The 26,606-nt window shown below is 38.4% G+C and overlaps 1 protein-coding gene across 2 annotated transcripts in view; it reads left to right on the top strand.

Annotated features, from left to right (window-relative positions):
• The first annotated feature begins 5,165 nt into the window (after nucleotides 1-5,165).
• Ugalt (UDP-galactose transporter) overlaps nucleotides 5,166-26,606 on the top strand; it is a 50,053-nt gene continuing 28,612 nt past the window's right edge. Inside the window, exons 1-4 of one of the 2 annotated variants that reach the window (XM_083117898.1) lie at nucleotides 5,167-5,394; nucleotides 11,212-11,276; nucleotides 15,902-15,996; nucleotides 22,729-22,848. In XM_083117898.1, the coding sequence (XP_082974024.1) occupies nucleotides 11,257-11,276; nucleotides 15,902-15,996; nucleotides 22,729-22,848 (235 nt within the window). In that variant the 5' untranslated portion in view covers nucleotides 5,167-5,394; nucleotides 11,212-11,256. Of the gene's footprint in view, nucleotides 5,395-11,211; nucleotides 11,277-15,901; nucleotides 15,997-22,728; nucleotides 22,849-26,606 lie in introns of both variants that reach the window. The other variant, XM_083117899.1, reaches the window with a different exon arrangement.

The raw sequence follows: 26,606 nt of genomic DNA, 5'->3' as shown, positions 1-26,606 counted from the left end.
GCTTTCACATTGAAGTGTCAACCAGAACCATTCGCCGTTACCTACAGCGATGCGGTTACCGAGTGTACAAGGCGAAACGTAAACCCTTCCTTTCCATGTTGAACAAATGCAATCGACTACGGTGGGCACGAATGTACCGGGGATGGACATTTCGGCAGTGGAACAGGGTTTTGTGGACGGACGAATTAATTTTCAATGTTGTGTACGGGAAAATACGGAAAACAGTCATTTGTCGGAAGGACGAACAGAATGAAGCAAAATGTTATGCACATCGGGTACAGAAACCTGCGTCAGTGATGGTATGGGGATGCATGACGGCATCTGGGGTTGGCCCACCACACGTCTGTGAGGGCATTGTGAATGCACACGCCTATACACGCATACTGGAGCGGCATCTTCCCACAGTGCGAAGGCACCTGTTCCACAGGCGGCGTCTCATCTTTCAACACGACAATGTCAGGCCTCATACAGCGCGGCTGACAAGAGAATGGTTGACTCCCATCACGTGCGAACTCTGCCATGGCCACCATCGAGTCCCGACCTCTCGCCCATTGAGAATGTGTGGCGTGTTCTTAAGCGACGTGTGCAACAGAGGGGACCCACGACAGTGGCTGCTCTTATCGCCTGCCTGCAGGAGGAATGGCACCGCATCGATGTGGAATACCTTGAACGACTCGCCCGCAGCATGCCCCGACGCATTGCCACAGTTATTCGCCGACGGGGCGGCGTCACACCATGGTAAACAGGATCCCCTCTAACAGTGGTCGAACTTCAATGTCACGTGTAGATGGACGAAAATGTTTTATTTTGTGTGGACACCATACATTGCTGCGTTGCAGCCAGGCACGTATCCAGGAATTCCTTTCGTGGGGGGGGCTCAACCCCATTTTTTAAAGGGGTATAGTAAGAATCTCACAATTGTATGTTCAAGACCAGTGGTGGCAATTGGGTTCCAAAACAGTAGGGGGTGGGGGGCGCGGAGGGCGTTGCAAGGAAAGTTTACTTTCTCTTGGTAGGCAAGGCTTAACATTAAGAGGCCATAATGTTGAGGCAAGAAAATAAAAAATGGGGAGCAACTATCCCTTAAATCGTCGCCACTGTAAGGCTGTCATTTTAATCAGAACGTGAGATCGGAACATTTTTTACCACTCGACTCCTCTGTTTCCATGCATTAACATTGTGTGCCGGAACCATCTCAGTTTGTGTGTTTGTCCATTTCTTCTCATCAGGCATAAAAACATCTATGGTGTCTTTGAGTGTTTTTACGAAGCTGTTACACATGCACGGGATGGACAATCCACTCGACAACGCGAGATTCAAATTGTGGGCTGCGAACTGGACGCAGACAGCTCTCGAATATTTCTCTCTGATTCGAGCCTGAACACCACTAACGTGTCTTGTCCTCCCATGTTTGCAGCTCTTATGAAAGCCGAAACCCACCAAATTGTTCAGATTCTGGCCTTAGCACTCACAAGTGTTCAAAAATGCCTGTCACAGCTTCCGCTGTCTTGTCATATATCGGCACGAAACAAAGCAAGTCTTCTCGAATACAGGTAGATCACGAAACAATTAATGCACAGTGAAAACCCTTCCGTTCCCAACACATCTAATGTTTCGTCTCCCAGTATGATCAAATGCTTACTCATTTATCTCCAGTGACGTGCTCAAGGGAGGGTTGGTGAGATCATAAACCCATTTGACCCAGTATTCCTTTTTTTACAAGAAAAAAAGAAGAGGAACGTCAAAGACAGGAAAAAAATGCCAAAATCAGGACTGACCACCAAAAGTAGTATGCGTAACCCCTCTCCCTTCCGAAAATCCTGGGCACGCCTCTCTTTATCTCGGACACACCTAATCTTCAGGCGACACGGTGTGAAATCTTCCTTATTAGGCCACTGTCATTGCCACCTCGAAGTAGTAGCTCTTGTTGAACACAGAAGAAGAAAAAATCTCCTCAACCGGTGGAAATGTTCTTCAGTTTTCTTCTCTCTCCTATATTTTCTGTGTTTGTTCACTATACAGGCAACACCTTACGATTTGATATACACAGGATATGTACTATTTAGACATTTTAACGAAAAATCAGTTGAAGTCGAGGATGGCTAGGTGGCTCAGTTGGTAGAGCCCTGATTCGGGTTTTGGTAGAGCCTGCAATTTCCGCCTAAAATGTCTACATATGTAACATCTTCTTGCTTTCTCTTCTCGACATTCATAAAATTTTCGGCTGTCTCTTTATGGTAGTTAAGTGTTTGAATGTGTTTCGAACCCAGTAGGCTTAAACAAAAGTTGTTTTTTTTTACCATGAAATTCTCGGACTGCATATACGAAATTTAGTTCTGGCAAAACTAGATAATCACTCAAAACTTTGATTTTCAGTTGATCTATGCAGCTTATTTCTGTTTTAATAAACCACTCCAATATCCGGTACTGCTGAAATATTCACTTGAGAGAGAGAGAGAGAGAGAGAGGGAGGGAGGGAGAGAGAGAGGCAGGCGTTGATCTCTTCGGCCCTCGAACCGAACTAGCACTACACTGAGGAACCGGAAGTTCTGCTGTCGTCAATGTCTACATTTTCGAATCACTATATCTTATAAAGCAACCAGATAGAACGCTGACTGATCTGATCACCAATCGACTGTATGAATTGTCTTACCTCTGAAATCTCATTAACCGATTCTTTGTACAGATCAACCGAAAAATTGAATCCGCGTATTTATATAATCATTATATTCGAGAACGTTCCGCAGATAAAACGATTCGTTAATATTGCCAGTAGTTGACTCCATCTCTCATTCAAGAACGTACCCTCTCCCGCCTTCCAGAGATTAGAAATTACAACGAATCGCCCTACGTGTGGCGCTACCTTTGCTGTATAGCTTCCAAATGCTGACAAGTTTCTACATAGTGCTCAAGTGCGCTGCGACAACACCGAAAGCGTAAGAAAAGTTTACGTGCAATATTATCAACAACAGGGTTATAGAACATTCTCCGTCTTGCCTCGATAATAAATTGCCTATCTCCTTAAATCATCGTCACATTGTTCAAAAAGCCAAAAACCTAATTTTATCTAGTGTAAAATAAAAAATTTCCTGGGGGGGCTCGAGCAACCTCAACCCCACCTTGGATACGTGCTATTAACAATAACAGGGTTATAGAACATTCTCCACTTGTCTCGATAATTATTTCTCCCAAATTATCATCACATTATTCAAGAAGCCAAAATTCTAATTTTATCTAGTGTAAATAGAAAAAAATCCTGAAGGGGTGCTCGAGCCTCCTGATTCCCACCTTGGATACATGTTATTGACAATAATAAGGTTATAGAAAGCTCTCCGTCTTGTCTCGATAACTATTTCTCTCAGATTTATAAATTTATTATCTTCATATTATTCAAGACGCCAAAAATTTAATTTTATCTCGTGTAAATTGAAAAATTTCCTGAGAGGGGGCTCGAGACACCTCATCTCGACCTTGGATACGTGCTATTAACAATAACAGGAGTATAAAACATGCTCCGTATTGCCTCAATAATTATTTCTCTCCTTACATTGTTTTCACATTATTCAAGAAGCCAAAAACCCACTTTTATCTAACGTAAACTGAAACATTTCCTGGGGAGAGGGTAAGAGCCCCCTGTGCCCCATCTTGGATACGTGCCATTATCAATAACAGGGTTACGGAACATTCTCCATCTTGCCTCGATAATTATTTCTCTCCTTAAATTATTGTCACATTATTTTATTTCACACCACAAGAAACCAAAAACCTCATTTTATCTAGTGTGAACCTAAAACTTTCGGGGGGGGCTCGAGCCCCCTAAGCCCCCCCTCTGGATACGTGCCTGGTTGCAGCGGAAATTTATGTTTTCCTTTGTTCCATGTAGCCTGCTGAATAAAATATGTTCAGCATATGCATGTGTTCTCCTTCTTTCACAACGCACTCCTATATTTGTGACTGGTCGAACTTCATTGTCACTAAGGTTGTATATTCCGCGAGTTGATAACAAGTGTAGTTTTTATGGTGTATTTTGTACTGTTCATATGAATAACAAGTCTGTGATATTATTCCACTCAATTATGGCTTACGAAAATAATACAATATAATTATTGCATTTTATTTGACAAAAAGATTCGTTCTCAAAAGTACTTTTGTATATGATGGAACATAATGCAACATCTCAGTGATTTATCTTTCGATATGACTGTAAAATATGTCACTGGTAACATTACACCGCAGTAAAGTAGTAAGTAAATACATTTTAGCCGGTATTAGTTAGCCCCCCGAGAATTTGACTTCAAAATCTGTAGCCCCCCACTTATTTCAGGCTGGCGCTGTCACTACTGAAAGTCTGTAAAGATAGACGAGCAATTTGAAGAATGTCGTAGGAGAATTACTACTTTGTAATTTTATTAAAAATTAAAAAAGAAAAGTATGGACTAGAGATTGGCTGGAAAAAAAATATGGTAATCAATGCATCCCGAACAAGCTTTTTAATTAATTCGTTCATACATGAGATTCGCAGGATTCAGTCACAAATTTAAAAATTCAAACATTTCATTTAATACGCTTGTAATAATAAGGATTTTGATTTTCGCTAATCATATTTGTCATTTACACATCTCATCGCTTTGCATAAATACCTAAATATTAATGAACTGAACACGCATTTCCTTGCAGACGACAAACAACTTGGCCGTGAACATGGCGGCGGTGCGAATCTTGACGTTAAATGAAACCCCAGGATCGTGCTTGAAAAGAAAGCGGGCTCCGGTCTCGAAAGCCAGAAAACAGCGGCGATGGGAGTCGATGCGCTTACCACGCGTCACCCAATGAGAAAGCCGCTTGGCAAGCCCTGCCCCTCAGGCTCAGAGAGCTGTTGCTCCATGGCGTTTCGTTTTGTTTAGTCAGTTTTACAATAATGTATAAAAGAAGCAAAATCGTGGCACCTACTTCTTAAAAGTTACCGAGCCACGGGTCTCACGAACTAATCTGTGCTCACAAAGGTAAATGTTTTTTTTTTAGTTCTTTTTTTTCCTCTTATACTTTGAAGGGTGCAAAATGGCCATGTGTGCCGACGCACCAAAAAAGTTTTAACTCATTCATTAATATTGATTAACTTTGCTTTACGAAATACTATGCTTGATAAAATGATAACTGAAACATAAAAATCTAGTAATGGATGATTTTCTGCTGCACCCTATGATCAAAGTTAGATCACTCTCATGTAGTGATGGATATACCGGTGAAAATACTCTAGAGTTGTAAACTGTGTTTGTTTATTTACAAAGGCAAGGATTTGTTCCGATATGTGTGCGTGGCAATGAGATGAAGTTGATGATGTGTTATTTTTGTGAATAAGACTACGTGATTCTTCAATATTCTGAAAGAAACAAGGTGAATATGATTCATAGGAAACTAATGGAGTCTAAACTGACGTGTTTAATCTAATTTTGTAAAGAATATAACCTAATGCAAAAGCAAATTTCAACATGACAGTTGTACCGAATGGCTAATTGTAATAGAATAGGCGCGGTGTCCAGTAATATGTACTCGTGAATATATTTCATGTAGCAAATCAAATAACTAGATTAATGCAAACAGCACACAACATTTGCGAAGTTACTGTACCATCCTGACAGCCGGTAATTTCCATTATAGTATTGCAGAGTGTTACTATTACTGCATATTTTTTGAGAGAAGCACTTAAAGAATCAACCACATATCGCTTACAAATAGAAATATATAACACATCTTCCAATTGCTGGATAGCGTCATTATACATACGGCTATTCTATATAATATGAACTCTTTGCATGTATTCGTACACTTGCTATGGAGGCATGATGAATACTTACTGCATCTTTATTGCGGAACAATTTGGTAAAATTTTAGTATGCCCGAAATTTTACAGAACCAATGTGAAAAAGAAATAAATAAAGGAATTTCAGACGTTTCAGGGATACTAAACTTTTAATCCTATTTGCTTCGTGGAACATTCTTTAAGGTGTGTTCACATTTTTTTGATGAAAGTAATGTCAATTTTCCACTTTAGGGAGTACTTCTTTATTTGCGTTGTCTCGCTTGCGTATGACACAGTATGGTGCGTACACCTTCGTAGATAATCACACGTCGTGCTTGTGTTTTGTCAATTTTCATTCGGTATTTAGTGTTTTCAACCTTCGTAACCCAAAAACACCCATGAAGATAGCTGGGTAAATATGCGATATCGCCCGAACAGATTTCTTCAAATTTACAGGAGAAACTACTTACTGAAATCAGTTTTTGTAGCATTGTCGAAGTTCTTCGAGGTATTGCTTTCACGGAAACTGAAAACTTCACCATAGAATGCTGCAGAACAAGAAATAATCACTTTTTATGTAAGGAACTTGCATTTTCTGACATTATGCCATTGTTTCCATTATGTACCTGCAGATGGCGCAAGCGTCGAAAGTCACGTGGTCTCGCCAGTGTTTCCAAACGTGCCTTTTTCTTACGAGAATTTTATTTCTTTTATTTTTTAACTATGCTTACCTAACCCAACCCAGCCTAACCTAACCTTGCCGGAAATGGTCCATGGGGTTATCGTGAATGGTTTTTGGGGCCAGCATGAATGGTTTTTGGGGCTATCTGTCAATGGTTTGTGATGACATCATGAACATGAAAGTAGGTATTTTTTGGTGAAGAAAGTTGAAACGCTGCATACCCACTCCAAATCGACAAAACACAAGCATGACGAGTGCACGCCATATTGTCTGTTACCCAAGCAGAATAAGGAATACAAATAATGACTCGTAATATGAAAAGTTGACACTATTTTATGGAAAAAGGCATAACTTCACCTTAAAGAATCTTTCGCAATGCAGAATAGGTAAGTGTCAATGCTAAAATTAACAAAATAAACGAGTGAGAGGTGTTCGGGCAATATCGCATATTTACCGAAAGCTGATGTAATTTTTTTTTTCGCATTGTTTTATGAACAAAATTTTAACTATGCTTGCCTAACCTAACCTTGCCGGAAATGGTTCATGTGGCTATCCGTCATTGGTTTTTGGGGCTATCCGTCAATGGTTTGTGGGGACCCCGGTATGAATTTCACCATGCATCCATGATACGTCATGTTGGTATTTTTGGTTGGTAACACTGCATCCCAATGAACATCAACAAATCACAAGCACGACGCGTGATGATCTCCGAAGGTATACGCACCAAAGGCTATTGTCCATCTGAGAATTAATTATCAACAAAAAACATGAATTTCCGCTATGATACATTCCCTCATGACAGAAAACACCTTCCAGATGTTAGACAATGCTACAGGAACTTATTACCATAAGTAGTTTCTTGTGTAAAAATGAAGAAATCTGTTTGTGGAATAGTAAATTAGTACTGAAAACAAGAACCCACTGATTACATATAACAACCCACCTTGCAGGATACAAAATATATTAAAACTATACAAGCTTTAGTTAATTAGTTACTACAAGTATTCCGTTGATTTAAACAGTCTTCTGCCATTTATTTTGGTGTAATAGCAAATGTAAATCTTGAAATTCGAATCACTAATTTTTTATTTATTTTTTATTTTTTGCATAAACATAGGAAAGTCATAGTGTTTAGTATCTGATCAAGGTGCACATATAGAAGGACCCCAAGTCTAATTGTTTAATTCTGAACTAATAATGGTACACCCACACTTTTAACATGATTTGATTTCTGTATGTGTCCTTACACACAAACTTCATTGACGTACTGACTACATACTGCATGTTTGGTGGAGAAGCGTTCCATACACACCAATATGTCATAACTCTTTTTGAGCAGCCATTCGTTTATTGTAATCTTTGATACTGATCGCTACTGCTACTATGTCATTTAATACGAGGTGTGAAGGAGTTTTACGTGTCTAAATGGTTTTATTGTTAAGTTAGGCAAGTCAGTTTCAGGGCTGATAGCATTAAAATAATTTCTCAAAATGCTTTCATTGTTAGCTTAGGTGGGTCAGGTTTAGGGCACTTTGCATTAAAATAATGTTGCTAAAGGCTTTTGACACCTGACCACATGATATCTAGTCTCAAGCATGAAATCACCTTTGATCCTTATGTAGTAGTCTGGGTCTGAGATTATGTAAACCAAGAACGGTTGCTCTTTGGAAAGTGAAGATGCTTGTGCAAGCATCTCGTCAAATCATCATTTCTTCTGTAAATAATTACGGAAACTTTTAACTGTCCTACATTGTTCTCCGAGCTTCAAACTTACTTCCACAATGAATTCCAGTATTCTAAAAACTTCCTATAAAAGTTGTTAAACATTTGGAAATGTTACCCACAGAAGTACAACAGGAGTCATTAATAACATGAAAGCATAACCCTAACCTGGTTAACTAGATATTTCTTTGGATAAAGAATAAGTGTAATATTAATGCAAAATAGAATATCAATTCAACATAACTGATCCTTCCTAAGGAACTCATGGGAGGGAATAACATTTCCCGGAGGAAAGAAAAAACATAAATGAATTAAATATTTAAAACAAACTGATTGTAATTGTTAAAGCTATTCTCCTGTGTATTGCACCATGCCAAAAAGGAATGGATCTGAAGTGAAGGCTCCATACATGCTTGATCTTGGCCTAAGAGGAGATGTTATCAGCACCTTGCTCTGGCCATAGTCATACCCCTCTCCCTTCAGGCATTTTCTGATTGGAGCAGGCAATACCTGCTACTTTTTTTTTCTGGTGGTACACAATGGATACTACTGATGCTTGAAAATTGTAATTAAAAGTTGTTTAAAATATATAGATTGATATTTGTGTTTAATGAAGTATTCCCCTCCAATTACAGGCATGAACTTGCCAGGATATTTGCTTTAAATATTTGAGAATAATGTCAGAATATGAAATTACATGCTACATTATCACAAAATTCAGTTTTTCACACAAAACCAGGGCAATATAAAAAGAAACTTCAAATTTTGCATAATTTCCAGGTTAATTAGACTACTCAAAAGTGTCTTATGACATTTTTTTGTGGAGTCCGTGAAAGACCAAAATGCCAGAAAAGTATCGGCAGGTTAACAAATTCCAACTAATAATTACCGATACTGACACCACTGGTATCAGCCAACGCTGATACGTTTGTATCCACTCAGCCCTAGTTATTTTATATCATTGCGTGTTGCGGTCAAATATATTGATATGGATGTGAGAGAGAATATGTTATATACTGAATGCTTTTTTTTTTCTGGCAGTATGCAATGGTACTCCATACCGGCACCTTTTTACAGTTGGTGATAAAACTAATGACGTTTTATTTTAACAAAATGAATTGTATATGTAACTTCATGCATGCATATTCATTTACCACAATTTTTACCATTTTTGTGCATTTTACCACAATCTTTATAATGAAAACAATAACTAACCAACATAATAACAACAACACACCAACTTACAAGAAAAGTGCCAGAATTTTTTTCCCCCCCCAAAAAAATGGACTGTGTATACTTATTATGTGAGATTTTATCATGTCATGTGCTTCATTATTATTCACAAATACTAATTTTCCCTCCTTTTTTATAAAGCATTTATAATTTTTATTAAGTGTAAAGCATACTTTCTTGCAAAGGCAAAAAATTATGTTAATTTATTTACATTCACTTCCTATTTTGTTTTACACTCATCATTCTCACCAGAAGTAGAATTCATTTTCAAATCCATTGCTTTGATGTTTAGCTGTTTCCTGTGAGACTACCTACTGTACTAGAATTAAGCTGGGGTTACATGACCCAATCTGAGAATGGTGGAGTTTGGTGAGATTGTATCTATTACACACTGTGACATTGAAAGTTTATTTGGTAATTATGTGATATCGCCCGAACACCTCTCACTCGTTTATTTCCTTAATTTTAGCATTGATACTTACCTATTCTGCATTGCGGAAGATTCTTTAAGGTGAAGTTATGCCTTTTTCCATAAAATAGTGTCAACTTTTCATATTACGAGTCATTATTTGTATTCCTTGTTCCGCTTGGGTAACAGACAATATGGCGTGCACTCGTCATGGATCATCACGCGCCGTGCTTGTGTTTTGTCGATTTGGTGTGGGTATGGTGTTTCAACCTTCTTAACCGAAAAATACCTACTTTCGTGTTCATTATGTCATCACAAACCATTGATGGATAGCCCAAAAAAAAAAACATTCACGATAGCCCCAAAAACCATTCACTATAGCCCAACGCACGATTTCCGGCAAGGTTAGGTTAGGTAAGCATAGTTTAAAAAAATCTCGTAAAAAAAGGAAAGGCACGTTTGGAAACACTGGCGAGACTGTGTGACTTTCTCGCCATCTGCAGGTACATGATGGAAACAACGGCATAATGTTGTCGCTTTACATAAAATGCAAGTTCCTTACATAAAAAGTGATTATTTCTTGTTCTGCAGCATTCTATGGTGAAGTTTTCAGTTTCCGTGAATGAAAATACCTTGAAGGACTTCTACAATGCTACAGAAGCTGATTTCAGTAAATAGTTTCTCCTGTAAATTTGAAGAAATTCGTTCGGGCGATATCGCATATTTACCGTTTATTTACTAGACTTTGCGCCTCTGAAAGTATTCTCCATTAAATCTAAAGGATTGTGCACAGCATGACACACACTTTCAGTTCACACTTGAACATGAAAGTCTGGAATTATGCGTGTTATTGATCCACTGATTCTGTTCTTTCGGTGAACCACATTCTGAATTATTGCACTGTAAACTATGTTTTTCACTTCTTGGATGCCACAGGATAGGCCCCTTCCTTCCGATGAATATAGCCTAGTACATGATCCATGAAATGGGGGTGGAACAGTGGTGCTCCATGTTGTAGAAAGATGATGTGAAACGTGGCATCTTCAATTTCACTGAGCTGAGGAAACATAAAATTGTCCAACATGTTCAAGTTTGAAATAATGTTGTGGTTTCAATAAGTTTCATAATTCACCACCTAGTAGCTCTGATCATATATAACCTGTTCAGAATCTGTTTGAGTTATAGAATGTGATAAAACAAACTTTCAAGGTATAATTCATAACACAATAACTTCACCAAACCCCACCGTTTAGTATCAGAAACCCTGTACTGTAATTTTTTAAGTCACCATTTTTCATTCGTTAATATATTTACATGCAATTGGAGTAGATATACATTTTTGATGCATTTTGTTTCTTGTTTTAGTTTCATAACCTCTGATTAACAACTGATTCATGAGAAGAATGATCTATGGTGGTTTCCAATGATGGGTAAGTTGTGATTTCTTATTTATTACCTTTGATTTACATCTTCAGCTATCATCCATTAAACTTGCATGGTCAGTTTACATTACAATACAGTTTAAACTTGTTTTGGAGATCTGTTAAAGCGACTGAACATTGGAAAGTGAAGAATGTGTTTTCGGGGAAACAGTATCATGCACCTTCTGCAAGAAGATCATATTGGCCATGTATTAAAACATTCTCGCTGGATTAAAGATGGCCATCCAATACCCTTTACATATCTATCTGCACCCCTACCACCACCACAATCTTCTGCCTCTTTGTCTGACACCTATCTAGTCAAACAACACTGACAACAATTTAAACCTTAGTGTGAGCTGTCTCCTAACAACATCTTTCGTATGGGTACACTGCAGTTGGATGAGGCCATCTGACATTCCACATTTATCAAGAGGCCCCGAGTTTGATACCTGGTGGATGCACATAGTGGTTCAGATTCCATTTTAAACTGTAGGTCCAGTCCCAGTTCAACTTTTAACAGCAACTCCAACAACAACATTCCATGTTGACGATGCAACAGTTGTCTCACAATTGCTTCCTGGTATAATATACAGGGCTACTATAAATGGTTCATTGGATTTCAAAATACTGCAAAGTATTACAAATACAATAATGATTGATATATGAAAAGAACCAGAAACTCGCCAAGTTTTCCTGACACACTACAAATGTCCCATATGTGCCCCATTGGTCACAAAGCGCACGTCCAAGCTGTAGTCGAGTTTGGAGCTTTCTCCTGTCATTGGTCATCACAACAGCACTAATGTGTTCCCTGAGCTCTACCACTGTTGTTGACAGTAGGGGTATGTAATAACAGTTCTTGACGTACCCTCAAAGGAAGAAGTCACATGGCATTGTATCAGGAGACCTTCCATATTCCAACACAAAACTCTTTTCTTGCATTGTCAACATTTTGTAATGGTACTGCACTTTTGCTGCCACCTGGTGTGTGCCACATGAAAACTTGGTGAGTTTCTGGTTCTTTTCCTATATCAATCATTATTGTATGTGTAATACTTGGGGAAATACAGTGTTGTGACATCAGATTAATCATTTGTACTAGCCCTGTATTTTGCTGTTACCCACCCTTCCAGCTCTCCTTTTTAATATATGTACCTAGTCATATCATAAATTCTGTTACAAATTTTAGACAGGGATGACAACACAAGTTGGCAAGGTAACCCCACAATGTTGGATCAAACAACAACCAGTATCATTGTGTGTTTGGCTGTGGTAGCGGAAAGGTGAATTTCGCTGCGAGTCGAATGGAGTGGGGTGTATACGAGAACCGTGTGGCAGTAGTCGCACTGCACAAAGTTGTCAAATCACCATCTGACATTTTCAACACCCTGAAAAAGCTGAATATCAGCAGGATGCTCGTGCATCAGACCTTCTACAGATACTTTGACACAGGGACAATTGAGGACTGCCCAAGGAAAGGTAGGCCTCGTGGTGTGAGGAACCAGAAGCTCGTGAAAGCAGTGGTAGCGTGGATTTGATGAAATCCTGTTAGGAAACAAGCAGTGATGGCTCGAGAGCTGAAAATGTCGATGTCGCGTGTGCTCCGAAGTGACCTAGGACTCCACACTTATCGGCGAAGTCTTGTCACTTCCTCACTCCACAGCTTAAGGTCCAGAGGGAGCAGAAAACAAAAAGACTCCTTCAGCGTTATGCAAATGGTGGTCACAGGAGGATCCTTCTCACAGACGAAAAAATGTTTATGATTGAAGAGTCTTACAATCATCAAAACGACCGTGTTTATGCCTCGACATCCCAGGAATCTCATGAAAACATGCCACGGATCCTCAGAGGTCATCATCCCGCCTCAGTGATGGTTTGAAGGGGGGTTTCATACGATGGCACAACTGACCTACACTTCTGTGAACATGGTGTGAAAATATCTGCAAAAGTGTACCAAGCGACAGAGCCACTTGTGAAATCGTTGACCCGCACCATGTTCAACAATGAGCCGTGGAGCTTCCAGCAGGACTCAGCACTGGCCCACATGGCAAAGATCACACAGGAGTGGCTTCAGAGGAATGTGCCTGATTTAATTGCTCCAGCTGATTGGCCCTCCAGCAGCCCCGACCTCAGCCCATTGGACTACAGGTTGTGGTCAGTTTTGGAGGGCATGGTCTGTAGGAAGAGGCATCGAAACCTTACGAGTCTTAAGTGTTCTCTTGTGAAGGCAGTGGCGGACTTTCTCCTTGAGACCGTGTGTGCTTCGATCGGTGACTGGCCTCAGAGACTTCGGGCCTGTGTGAAGACCAGAGGTGGCCATTTTGAACAGTGAATGGTGCTCTGTGTTGGCAAGACCTGTACCTTTGTAACATCCAAATATTAATACATTAGCTTGTTCACTGTGGCTGTAGTTCATTATTAACTTTGTAACAGAATTTATGATATGATTAGGTACTTTACAAACAAAAAACATCTCCAAAAATATTATTTTCAGTTATTCTCACTAAAATGTACGTTTTCATTAGGATAAAATAGTGTATCATTACATCCACTAGGCATATGACTAGACATTTAACCCATTAACTGTGGTGGAGCTATATATAGACACTCTAAAATTGGGCCTTTTTTTTGCGGAGCATCTATATATATACTGTATTTCAAAATTAATGGTTCTTGTATTGGCGCAAGTCATTTTTATAGACACCACTTTTTTGTGCTATTATTAGTCTATGTGGGCTCTTGGCAATCAAAAATTCCATTGTTGATGCTTTGTCAGTTCCTGAAATATTTTTTTTTTGCAATATTGAATTAGAGTCATGGTGTTGTAGTTGGTAGGGTGTCTGACTGTAATGCGCGAGATCCGGCTTCGATTCCTTGGGTGGATGTTCTGAGGTCAGAATATTACCAGCCTAGTCTGTGCATAAAGCAGCTCTGGGACTCACACAGCCTCAAATCAATGTGTACCTGGGGCAACCCTGGAGGGTGAAAGTGGCCAGAGCATGGTGCTGATCACATCACCTCCAAAATGTCTGATATCAAGAATATGTAGTGGGGCCCTACCCTCACTTACCCTAAATGTGTCTTCAAGGCATGGTGTTGTATGCAGGGGGGAACCTTACCTAATATGGTCTGCTTATTTGCAGCAGAGTCTATATATAGACTGTTTTCCTTAGCTTCATTTTGTGGCAAGTCTTTGTATAGTTATTTTTTTGCATTATTTATGATGTCATGAATTTGCGGTTGCATCTATATATAGACTTTTTTTTTGGTCGCACTTCTCTTCAACATCGCCGCAGGGAAGGGGTTAAGGTCATGCCTCAAAATGAGACACCAATGTGTGTGTGTGCATTGATGTGCTTAAGTGTGTGTGATTTTGTTGAGGGAATTAGAATGTGACTTCTTTTGTCATAATTGTCCATAAAATATGTTGTTTTTTTGTGTAAATGTTTGTTTTGTCAAGTTTATGGTACCAATTTAATTGTTGATGGCAAGGATGAATGATGGATATAGTCATGAAATGTAAGGATAATACAAAAGATATAGATACACGGCTTTATTCAAAATCAGGACATCTAGTTTTACTGCATGCCTCACCAGTTGTTAAATTTACAGAGGTATGTTTTTGAGTACAGTATTTGTCTAAATTCATCAGTGTAATAGTGCGGTCATCGTTTATACTATCGGCAAAGGATGTTTGATAGGAACTGATTTATGTATTTCTACTTCTTTGTGTATATTTTAAGGGTTGACCTTTTGAAAAGGCACCCAAGTGTCAACCTCTCTTCCACATAGTACATCCTGGCAACTACAGCATTGCAGGCTAACGGGGCTCTGGCACTTGGACCCATGGCCAGTAGAATCCTCTATGGTTGTACTGTCTTTATGTGTGCTGAATGTCCCTTTACAGCCTTGGCTTTTAACTAGGGTATGGATATTTTATCCTCAGAGACAGTGGAGTTCTAGTTCTTGATTATAGTTTTCAAAATTGAGAAAGGAAGTCATATTTTATTTTATTGTTAGGGCCCTGTCCTCAATTTTGTTTTGGTTAGTTTTGGTCTGTATTGTGTGATGGCCAAAAATAGTATATATGTCCATAATGTAAAAGTAAGAATTTAAGATTATACATAGATATGAACCTCATAAGCAGTTTTGTTGTAGGTTACCTGTTTCTGATCTTCACTTTAAGTTACTTTTACAAATGGAGGTCAGTTTGAGAAAGTAAAATGGCCTCAATACTGACAAATCCATTTTAATAACTTACTAGCTTATATATGCTTGGTGCTAGTAAGAATTAGCTGACTTTAAGCAGACTAGAGTACCTAATATATAACATAATTTTTAAAAATAAATGGCTATGGTTTAGATGGTAATGTTCACATTGTTTTTCTTAGTGAAGTTTTGGAAATTTTATCAGCATTCAAACTGCACTAACTTACTAACTTAAGGGTTAGTAATGGATGCAAAACAGACTAATGGATGTAAGAATTGCTGTACAGAAAATTTAAATATTGTTGTGAAAAAATTAATACCCAAGTGCTGAATAAAAAGTTTAAAAATCAGGAAAGGTTATACTTTTGTGCATGCACAGCAAAATTCTGTGTAGTAGTTGAAGATTTATATATATTTTCCAGCCTAAAAGTTACCCTGACGCGAAGGTCATCTGGTGTAAGAAAAGAAGATGTTGGTGTCCTGATTCCATCGTTAACAAATGACAACATGCAGAGAAGTAATTATTAGATTTCATTGGATAAATTATTTAGTTGAGCACTGTAGTTATGTAAGTTTAAAATGTTATCTGCACACATAAATTCAGCATGATTCACAAAATGTAACCATTCAATATAATGTTTCCTACTACAGTTCCACATATGACTGAACAAGGTATGCTTGCTCTGCTTACTAAATGATACATTATATTACTGTGTTGTCCAGTTAATGTGTAGTTTCACTAATAGACATATTAGAAATCATAGTTATTGGCTTCACATATGAGTTGCTTGTTTTAAAAATACAGAAGTAGATACTTATGATTTTTCAGGAATGGAATTTGTTAGTGTTGATTTATCTCTTACTTTTATGGGTGGCATTGCCCCTACACCCTGTTGTTAATCACCAAATCCTGCCTATGCTAGTAAGAATACAATTAAAGTAATTTCATTACACACAGCTTGAGACCTAATAATTTAGTAATGAATTATGTAGGTGTCTGTTGTGAATTAGTTTTGACATCAATGTAATTGTAGAAAATTTGAATTGATAATTGTAGTTCTCTGTAATTATTCAAGGTATCATGTAGTGTCTGTTACCTATTGTAGTGAGAATTGTTTTGTTTCCAGCTTGTTAAGTATCGTATATATGCTTGCTTCTTTGTGTATTTTAAATTTTTATGTGTGTGTGTTCCCAGATATCCTGTAAAATTTGAGAATATTCTGTTTTTCATTAAGGTGTCCCATTTTTCAATGTTTGGAATTGTTGAGTTAACCAGGTCTTAACCTGGCCTTATCTGCATATCTTTAGTGCTGAGCCGATACCGCTTTGAACTGATATCCATACTAGAGCACCTTGAATAACATAGTGTGGAAAACGGCACTGTTCTGGGCTCTCTGGCTGGTTCCAGTCGAATATGATACCGCTAGAGGCGCTGGTGTCGGCACAGCTGCATGGTATTCGTCTGCTTATAATGGAAGTAAATGGAGTTTTTGCTGCAACATCAGGTTCTTTTACAAGAAGCATTTCTGAATGTAATAATTGCTATGACATTTGGTACAGTGGTTGCGAATATATAACGAACATTCTAGACAGTCGACCACGTCCTGTTATAGTTACTTTCATTAATAATACGGGACAAAATATACGCGTGAAATGCTCTTGGTAACTAAATTTTTATGTACGAATTAGGTTTGTTATTATTATCATCATCATCATCATTTGCTTTAAATATATACACACTGAAGCATTTGTATTTTTGGGATCTTTTTTTCCACTTTAAATTATCGCGGCGATGATGATAAAGATGATTGCATGAAACAACAAGGGGAAACCCACAAAACTTCCTTAGTGCCATCGACATGAGTGTAAGGAAACTTCCAGACCAATGGGACAAGCGACACAGGATTTTCACAGTGATGTGACTAGTGACACAGACACTTCCAAACTGTAAAATAGCATTCATTGCGCATGAGGGTCCAAACAGCAAACGACACATTCATATGCCGTATTTGCATGCTACTTGTTACTTTGGTCTGAAAGCTCCTTAAAGGAAGGGTGCTTAGACCGAATTGAGGCACCACAGGGGGAGTTCCCAACTAAGTGACAAGTGACATGGTGCCTTCAGTCTATTAGCAAGCATTTGCTGCTAATTATGCGAACAGCAGATATAGGCAACACGATAAACTGCATGTTACAACAACAGATCTAGGCAACACAATAAGCCACACGTGTTGCTCATACTGTGTCCTTTTCCCCAATAGCTTGAAACGTGTTGCCGTAATTTGTTGTTCGCGCATGCGCAATGCAATGAGTGTCTTGGTTTAGGAAGATTGCGCACCAAAGCAACAAGCGGTACACGGCACTTATCGTTTGAGGATTTCACCAACAGAATGCTAGCCTGTGCTGCCCATCATGCTGCTACGATGTGAAATGTTGCTCTTGATTGGCTCATGTCATGTGTCTCTTTTGGTATGAAAGTTGCCTTGGACAGAAGGACCCATGTCACTTCGGTGTAAAATCCCCGTATCGTTTTTTCGCATGTCGCTTTGATCTAAAATCTACTTAAGGAAAGAGCTTGTGTCCCTACAGTTCAAGAGGCTGCAACATCTGATTCTTTTACATGAAGCATTTCTATGAATGTGATAATTGCTATGATGTTTGGTACAGTGGTCGTGAAGATATTAACAAACATTGTAGACAGTCAACCACATCCTGTTATCGTGACTCATTAATAATACGGGAGAAAATATACGCATGAAATGCTCTTGGTGACACAAAATTTTGTGTATAAATTACATTCATTATTATCATAATCATCATCATCATTTCCTTTAAAGAAATGCAAACTGAAGCATTTGTATTTTTGATATTTACTGTCGCTTTTCTTCTGCTTGAAACTAATCACAGAAATGATTGCATGAAATGACAAAGGAAAACCCACAAAACTCCCTTAGTGCCATCAACATGAGTATAAGGAAACTTCCAGACCAATGGGACAAGCAACACGGGATGTTCACACTGATGTGACTAGTGATACAGACATTTCCAGACTGTAAAATAGCATTCATTGCTCATGAGGGTCCAAACAGCAAACCATTCAGCAAGCGACACGTTCATGTGTCGTATTCGTGTGCTGCTTGTTACTTCGGTTGGAAAACTCCGACTGCTCACTTCCAAGCAACACTTGTGGTTTGTTGCCTCGGTATGAAATATCCCTTAGGATACTATTTATATTCCAAGAACATGGAAAAATATACTCTAGTACGCAATTCAACACCTAACGTCTGGAATCACATTTGCGATGTTTCTTCTTGTGTTACACATGCTATTTATTTATTAATTTTATTTTTACTTTTCTTTCCAAATTAATGTCATTTCTCCAAATTAATGTCATTTCGTGACTGCAAATCACTCCACAAATATAACTCTTTCCATCAATTCACATACCGCCATTCAAGACAAACAAATCTACACAATATATTCCAAAAACTAACTAAGCCGCATTACTTTCATAAGAAAATTAGCAGCTGTGCAGATCACACTTCCATCTATGTTGTCATCGTCTCGGGAACCAGTTTCTTGGGTTATTTTCCACACTACGTTATTTAAGGTGCTGTATCCATACTAATACTCTTAACGATTTCCGCCGATACTGATACCGATGCTTGAGATTTATAACAATTAATAGTTGTTCAACATATTAATATTAGTGTGTGAGTTTTCCACTCCAATTATAAGCTCAGTTTACTATAGTTTTGCATAGTGGCTACACACTGGGAATTATGCCTGAAGTCTGCTTGAATTTTTCTCCGTAGACATGAAAAATTGGAACTTTTATTAATCCAAATCCTATTGAATTTATACATATTGATAAATGCCCTGAGGCGAGATTTTCACAGTCGAGTTTTTATTTTTATCGAGGAAGGAAAATATTGTGTGAAAAATAAAATATAATTCTCTCGATCTGTTTACTTTGTTACTGTCCTTTGTAGAGCAATTGGACAGATGGAAGATTATTGCAAGATAAGATTTCTTGAAGATGATTAGGTAGATTTGAATTGGAAATTCTTACACAACAATTTTTCGCAGGTTAGAATATATACCATAACACTTGTGACTTTTGTTTGTAGATGTATTTTGAGTCTGAGTATTTGAAGTGGCAAATGTAAACTAAGGACCTCAAATTAAATGTTTTAAATATACCGTTTAATTAAATTAAATTACAATTTTTGGATACATTGGAATCACACAGACACTTCATATTGTTACTATATTTGTGTGTGTGTATCAGTAGCGCAATCACAGGAAGGCATTGCCCCCCCCCCCCAACCTTGAATGGAAATCAATTCTAAGGAGGGCAAGGGGCAAACATTAATTAAATTTAAACAAAAATTTAATTAATACTTTTGCGACTTATGATGCTACGGTCGATCTTTGGAGTCCTGGGTCGATGATCACTCACACACATAAAAATTAACGGTCATATACTCTACCATCTCAGCGTATCAGGCGTTCCAGCAATGTTTACTGTAGTTCTTTAGACATCAACCTGATGGCAATCCACGGTGCTCACGCGTGTCCTCCTTGCAGCACTAAAACTTCACCATGTTACATGCTTGAAGAGGTACTTGGCAAGTTCCTCTGTATACGGACTCTTTTCATCTTGGAGTCGCGGCGACGATGATGGGGGGAAACTGCCTCACTGCCACCCGTCTATGTCGTGACCTGGCTTTGGTCCATCCTCTCTCTTTCAGCTATTCGGGGTCAGCCAAATGGGCTAAGTTGTTGTCATGTAGTCCTCGTGGCTTCTTCTCACCATTTGGCTTACTCAGGATGTCCGCGTTGTCTCAGGACATAGCAAGTTTTGCTTCATCTTAAAATGGTATCGGTGTGAGCTGGTGTCGCTTCGTCTCTCCATTTCTCTCTTTCCATAGAATTATTGTCGGTCGGGCGTCGACGTACTCAAAGGATGCTGATTGGAGCTGGCAGCTTTTGCCATTGTGTTATGGCTCCATCTTGAGCTGTGGACGTTGTTTGTGGCATGGATTGGCATCTGTGTAGTGGTGTGCCATCGCGACATGGTGTGGTGTTCTGCTGCATCGGTTTCATGCAGCATAACTGCCGGGGAAGACCCGTATAGGCTGTTCTAGCTGGCCATAGCTGTCACACTCTTCCTTGTCACAAAAATGTTAAACAAATCCAATGTACATGTAACTAATTAGCACTGTGTAATTATTAGCACCAGTCACTGTCACTCACTTGCAACTGGTATCACATTGCATGGCCCAAAAAAAAAAAAAAAAAAAGAACAAAGTCCCGTGTCTTTCTCTGAGTGTCGTTGGTTCGGAATCTGGTGGTAAACTTTGTCATTTTCTCTAGTTTGGCCACTATTTAAGGAAAAGTTGAAATTTCAAATTCTAACTGACTTTTACACATGGAAATTCAAAGTTCTGAACGCCGCTGGTCCAGTTGCCACCTTCTACAGTTTGCAACTGACGCATGTGGCATCAGGGTGGGGGTGAAAAAGAAGAATGGTTCTAATGCCTGAACCCGATATGGAATGTAACAAACTTCCCCACTATTCGGCATCTTAGGTCGAATTTCTCTTCGCAGAATGTACAAAAGTCACCATAACAGTCAAAGTATTTGACGGCATACTGTTGTTTTTCCAACTTCTCCGACAGAACAGGGAAAATTCGAAAAAAGCAGAGTAACATGAAAGGTCCAGACAATGGTGTTTCTTTACACAAGCTTGAAGAGAATATGCAGTTACACAAAAATAAAAAATAGAAACCTAGGTAACAAAACCAATTGTCACACATTTGCATATCATACTTGTTTGCATAATCAAGAGTTTTCGCTCAATGGATTGCACTTCGAAAATCATACATTATCAGATTAAAAAATTACATGTGGACTAGCAAAAACAAAGGCAATCGTAATGAATATTTTGGCCCCACATGCAATCAAATATGGCTGTCACTTGGTCATAAAATTCAATTTTACTATTCAATACTGGCACATGTTGCATAAATTCCAACCTGTGACCTCGTATTACATTTCCCAAAATGAAGTATTGGTAGGTCTCGGTGATAGAGGTCATACATTGGTATGAGTATTGGTTCCAGCCTGATTATAAGTAAGTAATTTAAAGCATTTTTAAGCTTATTTTCTGCTGTGTAATCCTGTTGTATTATTTCTCTTGTGCTTTACATTATCTGGTCTTGTTGTGATCTCTGTTAAATACTTAGTTGTTGTGTGCAATGCTAAAAAGTGTGTCAACTTTTCTGTAAATACAAGATTAATTATGGAGACAGTGCATATCCCTACATAAGACTCTCTTTTACTTGTAATAATAATAATAACCCACAGCGCGACAGCCCTTGAGAGCCTTGGCTTACCTACCGACTGCTGGTCTCCCTCCCACACTGTTCCTCCGTCACCTGTTATAGGGTGGAGATCTTAGACCAGTATTGGGGTGACGGGTGGTCAGCCCGTCGAACCCCCAGCCGTTGTAGGTCTTCTCGACAGGGTTACCGCTCACTCATTCGGAGCTCCCCAATTTCTTCACGATGGTGGGTTGCCACCGGCCCTATATGTAGGCCGAATAAATTCCGACCAGAGCCGGATTCGAACCTACGCCGTCCCGCAGCGAACGATCTCAAGACAAGTGAATGCCTTAACCCGCTCGGCTACGGAGGAGGACCTCTTTTACTTGTGCAGCATTTAAATTGTAACATTTCATGCATCATATACATTATACAGCTACTACAATAACACTTTAAACTGATAACAATACTTTAACCAACTCCTGTTTATACTGATATCTATATTCACACATTGTAGCAATTTGAAGTTGTTGGGAATGTAGAGCAACTCTTTGATGTCAACATACAGAATTTTTGTTTAAATATGGGTATTGATTTGCACATGAGATAAACAGAATATTAAAATAATAACTATAATTTAGTCACAAAACCAATTTAGACCACCAATATTGGTGGAGAATTAGTGAAAATGGCAAGATGTACATCTTATTTAGATTCCCGGAAAGTTTGCCATTTTTCCTGTATGCTACTTGTACTCTGGAAAAGTATTGACTGGTATTGAATTTGATACATTTTCAATATTTTTGTATGTAGCTGACAATCTCAAATATTCTGTAAATGTTTTATTTTTCAAATTTTTGCCATGTACAATAATATGTTTGACTGTGCCTCACCTGATTTTCTTTTTTCTTTTATTGTAGGGCAGAATCATTACCTGAAATATGTTAGTTTACTAACACTGACTGTTCAAAATGCAGCTTTGGGTCTCAGTATGCGATATGCTCGTGTTAGGGAAGGTGACATGTTTCTGTCGACTACCGGTAAGATTTCATGTTAAATGTATTGTGACGACTTTTTTTATCAGTGCTCCCACTAAGTCACTTGACAGCTGTATACATAAGTTTTCAATTCTGTTGTTCCTAGGTTGAACCAACACCAATACTTGAACTAGGATAGAAATTTAAAATTGTCTATAATAATGTAGTGCCGCATGATTACCATGCATTCTTTCATAATCCCCAGAATGAGTTTCACAAAAGTGTTGGTTGGTTTTGGGGATGGTGCAGATTAAGCAATACTTTTATCAATATCCACCAATATGTAGGTGTATTCGTTTCTTGGTATAATTACGAATAATTTTATCGCTCTAATATACAGTAAAAGGTAAAGTTCCCCGTGCACTTTGCACCATGCCATCAGGCATATATATTGAGATGTTGTGGTAGGGCCCCACACAGGTACCAGTTTCATATATCGGAGACACATTAAAATCGCATTTTTGTGTTTCGCATGGTTCGTACTTACCAATTGTGTATTGCAGAACATAGTTCAAGGTGCCATTATGCTTTTTACATGAAAACAAACACAATTTTTCACATTCTGAGTGCTTTTTTTTATTCCTTTCTTCACTTCTGGAACACACAATATGCCGGGCACATCTTGACTCATGTTGTGGGTATGCAGTGTTTCAACCTTCTTCACCGAAAAATACCTACTATCGTGTTCGTCACCGGTGGAAATATTATACATTATGCATGGGTAGCTGACGGATAGCCCCACGAACATACACGGATAGCCCCACAAACCATTCATGGATAGCCCCACAAACCATTCACGGATAGCCCCATGAACCATTGTGCATGGTAGCTGACCGATAGCCCCATGAACCATTCACGGATAGCCCCACGAACCATTCACGGATAGCCTCAGGAACCATTTCCGATAAGGTTAGGTTAGGTTTGGTTACGTTAGGCAAGCATAGTAAAAAAAAAAAGAAACGGGGGTTGAAACACTGACAGGGGCTTACGTCATCAAATGTACACAGCATCTGGTTGTCGTAGGGCAAGCAAATGAATGCAATGGCAATTGTGCGTCGGTGAGATATTTCTCTTGAAAAATACATGATTTCCCGGTCAAATATATTCCATGATGAAAGAAAATCCTCGACGAACGTTGTAAACCTTGGAGAAACTCATTTCTGTAAGTAGTTTCTTGTGTAAAATTGAAGAAATGTGTCCGATGTATGAAACTGTTACCCCCCACACATTCTATCAATCTCAGCCATGTTGGAGGTGATGTGATCAGCACCACACTCCAACTACCATTGCTTCCCCCCTGGTTGCCCCCAGGTACCCATTTAGTTGAGGCTGGGCGAACCCTGAGTTGCTGCTGCTTTATGTGGGGACAAGGCCTGAAAATTTCGGCCTTAGATCATGCACCCTGGGAATCGAACCTGGGTCACCCTCATTGTAGTCAGATGCACTACCGACTAGACCACCGCGGCTTCGATCTAATATACAATCTTTAAACTAATTCAGTCACCAGCCTCTTTTTCTAAGCAGCCAGCTTTACTTCTTCTTTATTTTGCAAATGCGGGCTAAGAAAGCCATGAATGCAAGTAAGATAAAGCTACACATTAAAATGTGACCTTAAAACGTCTAATTTATTAATTAATACAAGATTTGATTAAATGTAATTAAAGTGGCCTTCCTAAAAAGGGCTCTACTGGGAATGTCATAAATAACTATGCAAGACATTCTAATATATGGCCAATTAACCACATCTCTGCAGACTTCAAAATTGGCTAGCAACAGTGCAAAAATTATAATAGCATTATAACACCATTATGCCTTGTTTCCATGATATGAAAAACTCAATATGCTGACCAAGGCAGAAATTTATTTTATTTTAAAACATAAACTAAACGTAATGTTTCAGAGTACTTGGTACAGAGTCTGAAGGAGACCTTGCTAGAAAGTTGAAACGTTACATTTAGTTTATGTTTTAAAATAAAATAAATTTCTGCCTTGGTCAGCATATTGAGTTTTTATAATAGCATGTTTATTATTCTGATTTAACGATACATATTATTCAGAAAACACATATACATACTGTACTCGTTATTTATTTTTTAAAAAAAGTAATGGAAATATCCATAAGTGAACACAAATTATTAAAAATTTTCTTTTTAGAACTGGATTTGAAAATTCAGGTGCCAGATGAGAATTTTCAGGTGCCCTGTATTTTTCTACCCCTGGTAATATAAATAGCCTATGATTTAATGGAAAATTCCATTTTTTTTATGGATTAAACTAAACTAAATTCCATGGTGCAACTGCCTTTTGAGAACCCCATCCTCCAAGTGGCTTTTTGCTGGATCATGGTTGGACAATGCATCGAGTCCCATTGCCACTGTCTCCATTGAAACTTGATACCACTACTTTTTCTTTTCAAGTAGCTCCCTGATTGTCCTTGTGAATAATGGTATGCAACTAATTGCTGTAATTGTGTGATGATAAGATGGAAAAGCAATCACTTTATCTGCACATATGAATTTAGAATTTCACGTAACAGTATGCAATATGAAATTTTGTTTCATTTTGTTACATAATTTTCTTTTGATAGTCATGTTTTTCATCGTTATTTGTACTACTTTTATTAATAAGTGTAAATGTGGTAAAATGAGGTGTATGTATGAACAAGCTTTGTTCTAATTTTGTGCCAAGTATTTATGTGGTCTTTGAAACATATTTCTCATAAGCATTTGTTGCAAAGTAATCCAAGTTATCCTGTAATGTTTCTAATGCTTTACCCTAACATTACAGCAGAATTTGCTGAAAGTCCACATTGCTCCTATCTTATACTCCAAGGAAAGAATAACTTACATTTCTTTTATCAAGGTGCTTGTTGGCTACTGTTCACATATTAAAAACTTCAAACATAGATCTAAAGTTTTAATTGATGTGCTTCATGTTAAAAATTGATAAAAGCATAATGAAAAATCTCAACACAGCTGAAAACCAAGAAGTACTCCACATAAATTTCTTGAGTATTATGTGCTGTTGCATGACATACCCTTTTGGAAAGACTGGATAAAGCCATCCAAAAAGTATGATAATTTACAATTGAGAACTTCCTTGGGTAATGTAAAAGTGGGCATAACTCTTTTATTAACTGACAGGTTGATCAAATTGCACATGTTGGCAGAGTAACTCTTCCTGTATACTAGTGTGTGTATTTCTCAGCATGGGCCCCATCACAAGTGAGCCATTTGCACCATCATTGAACCCAACTCTCGAATCTTCTTTGAAAAATACAAATATGCACTGTTGTACCTGCTTCTTCACAGCCTTTTTAGGCCTTGGAAAAGAGGTGTGATACCATTCTAGGGACATTTGCAGATCATAAAGATACATCCATGTTTCATCCCCTGTTACCAGATTGGTAAAAAATGTGTATCCATGGACTTCAAATGCTTCCAGCTGTTCAGAACAGACTTCTTTCCAGTACACTAAGTCTTCCCCCATCTTCTGTATGACACTGTGATCCCAATCTAGTTGTTCAGTAAACCCACAGTTTTGTGCCTCGTCTGTCCACACACAGCAATTCGTCCACTTGCTGATGATTCATGCCGCAGTTGGTGGTCTCCCAGTACACAGTTGGTCTTCAGTGCTGGTTTTCCCTTCTTTAACCCTCACGTTGCCAAGCTTTTCGACACCTTTATTTTACCAAGCGGGGTATTTTGACTACCCCAATACAATTTTGTGATTTAGTGTAATATTTGTTTTTAGATTCTGTT

The sequence above is a fragment of the Lepisma saccharinum genome, chromosome 2 (assembly GCF_977018435.1).
Source record: "Lepisma saccharinum chromosome 2, izLepSacc3.1, whole genome shotgun sequence".
Taxonomy (NCBI): Eukaryota; Metazoa; Arthropoda; class Insecta; order Zygentoma; family Lepismatidae; genus Lepisma; species Lepisma saccharinum.
This window is presented reverse-complemented; position numbering and strand designations above follow the sequence as displayed.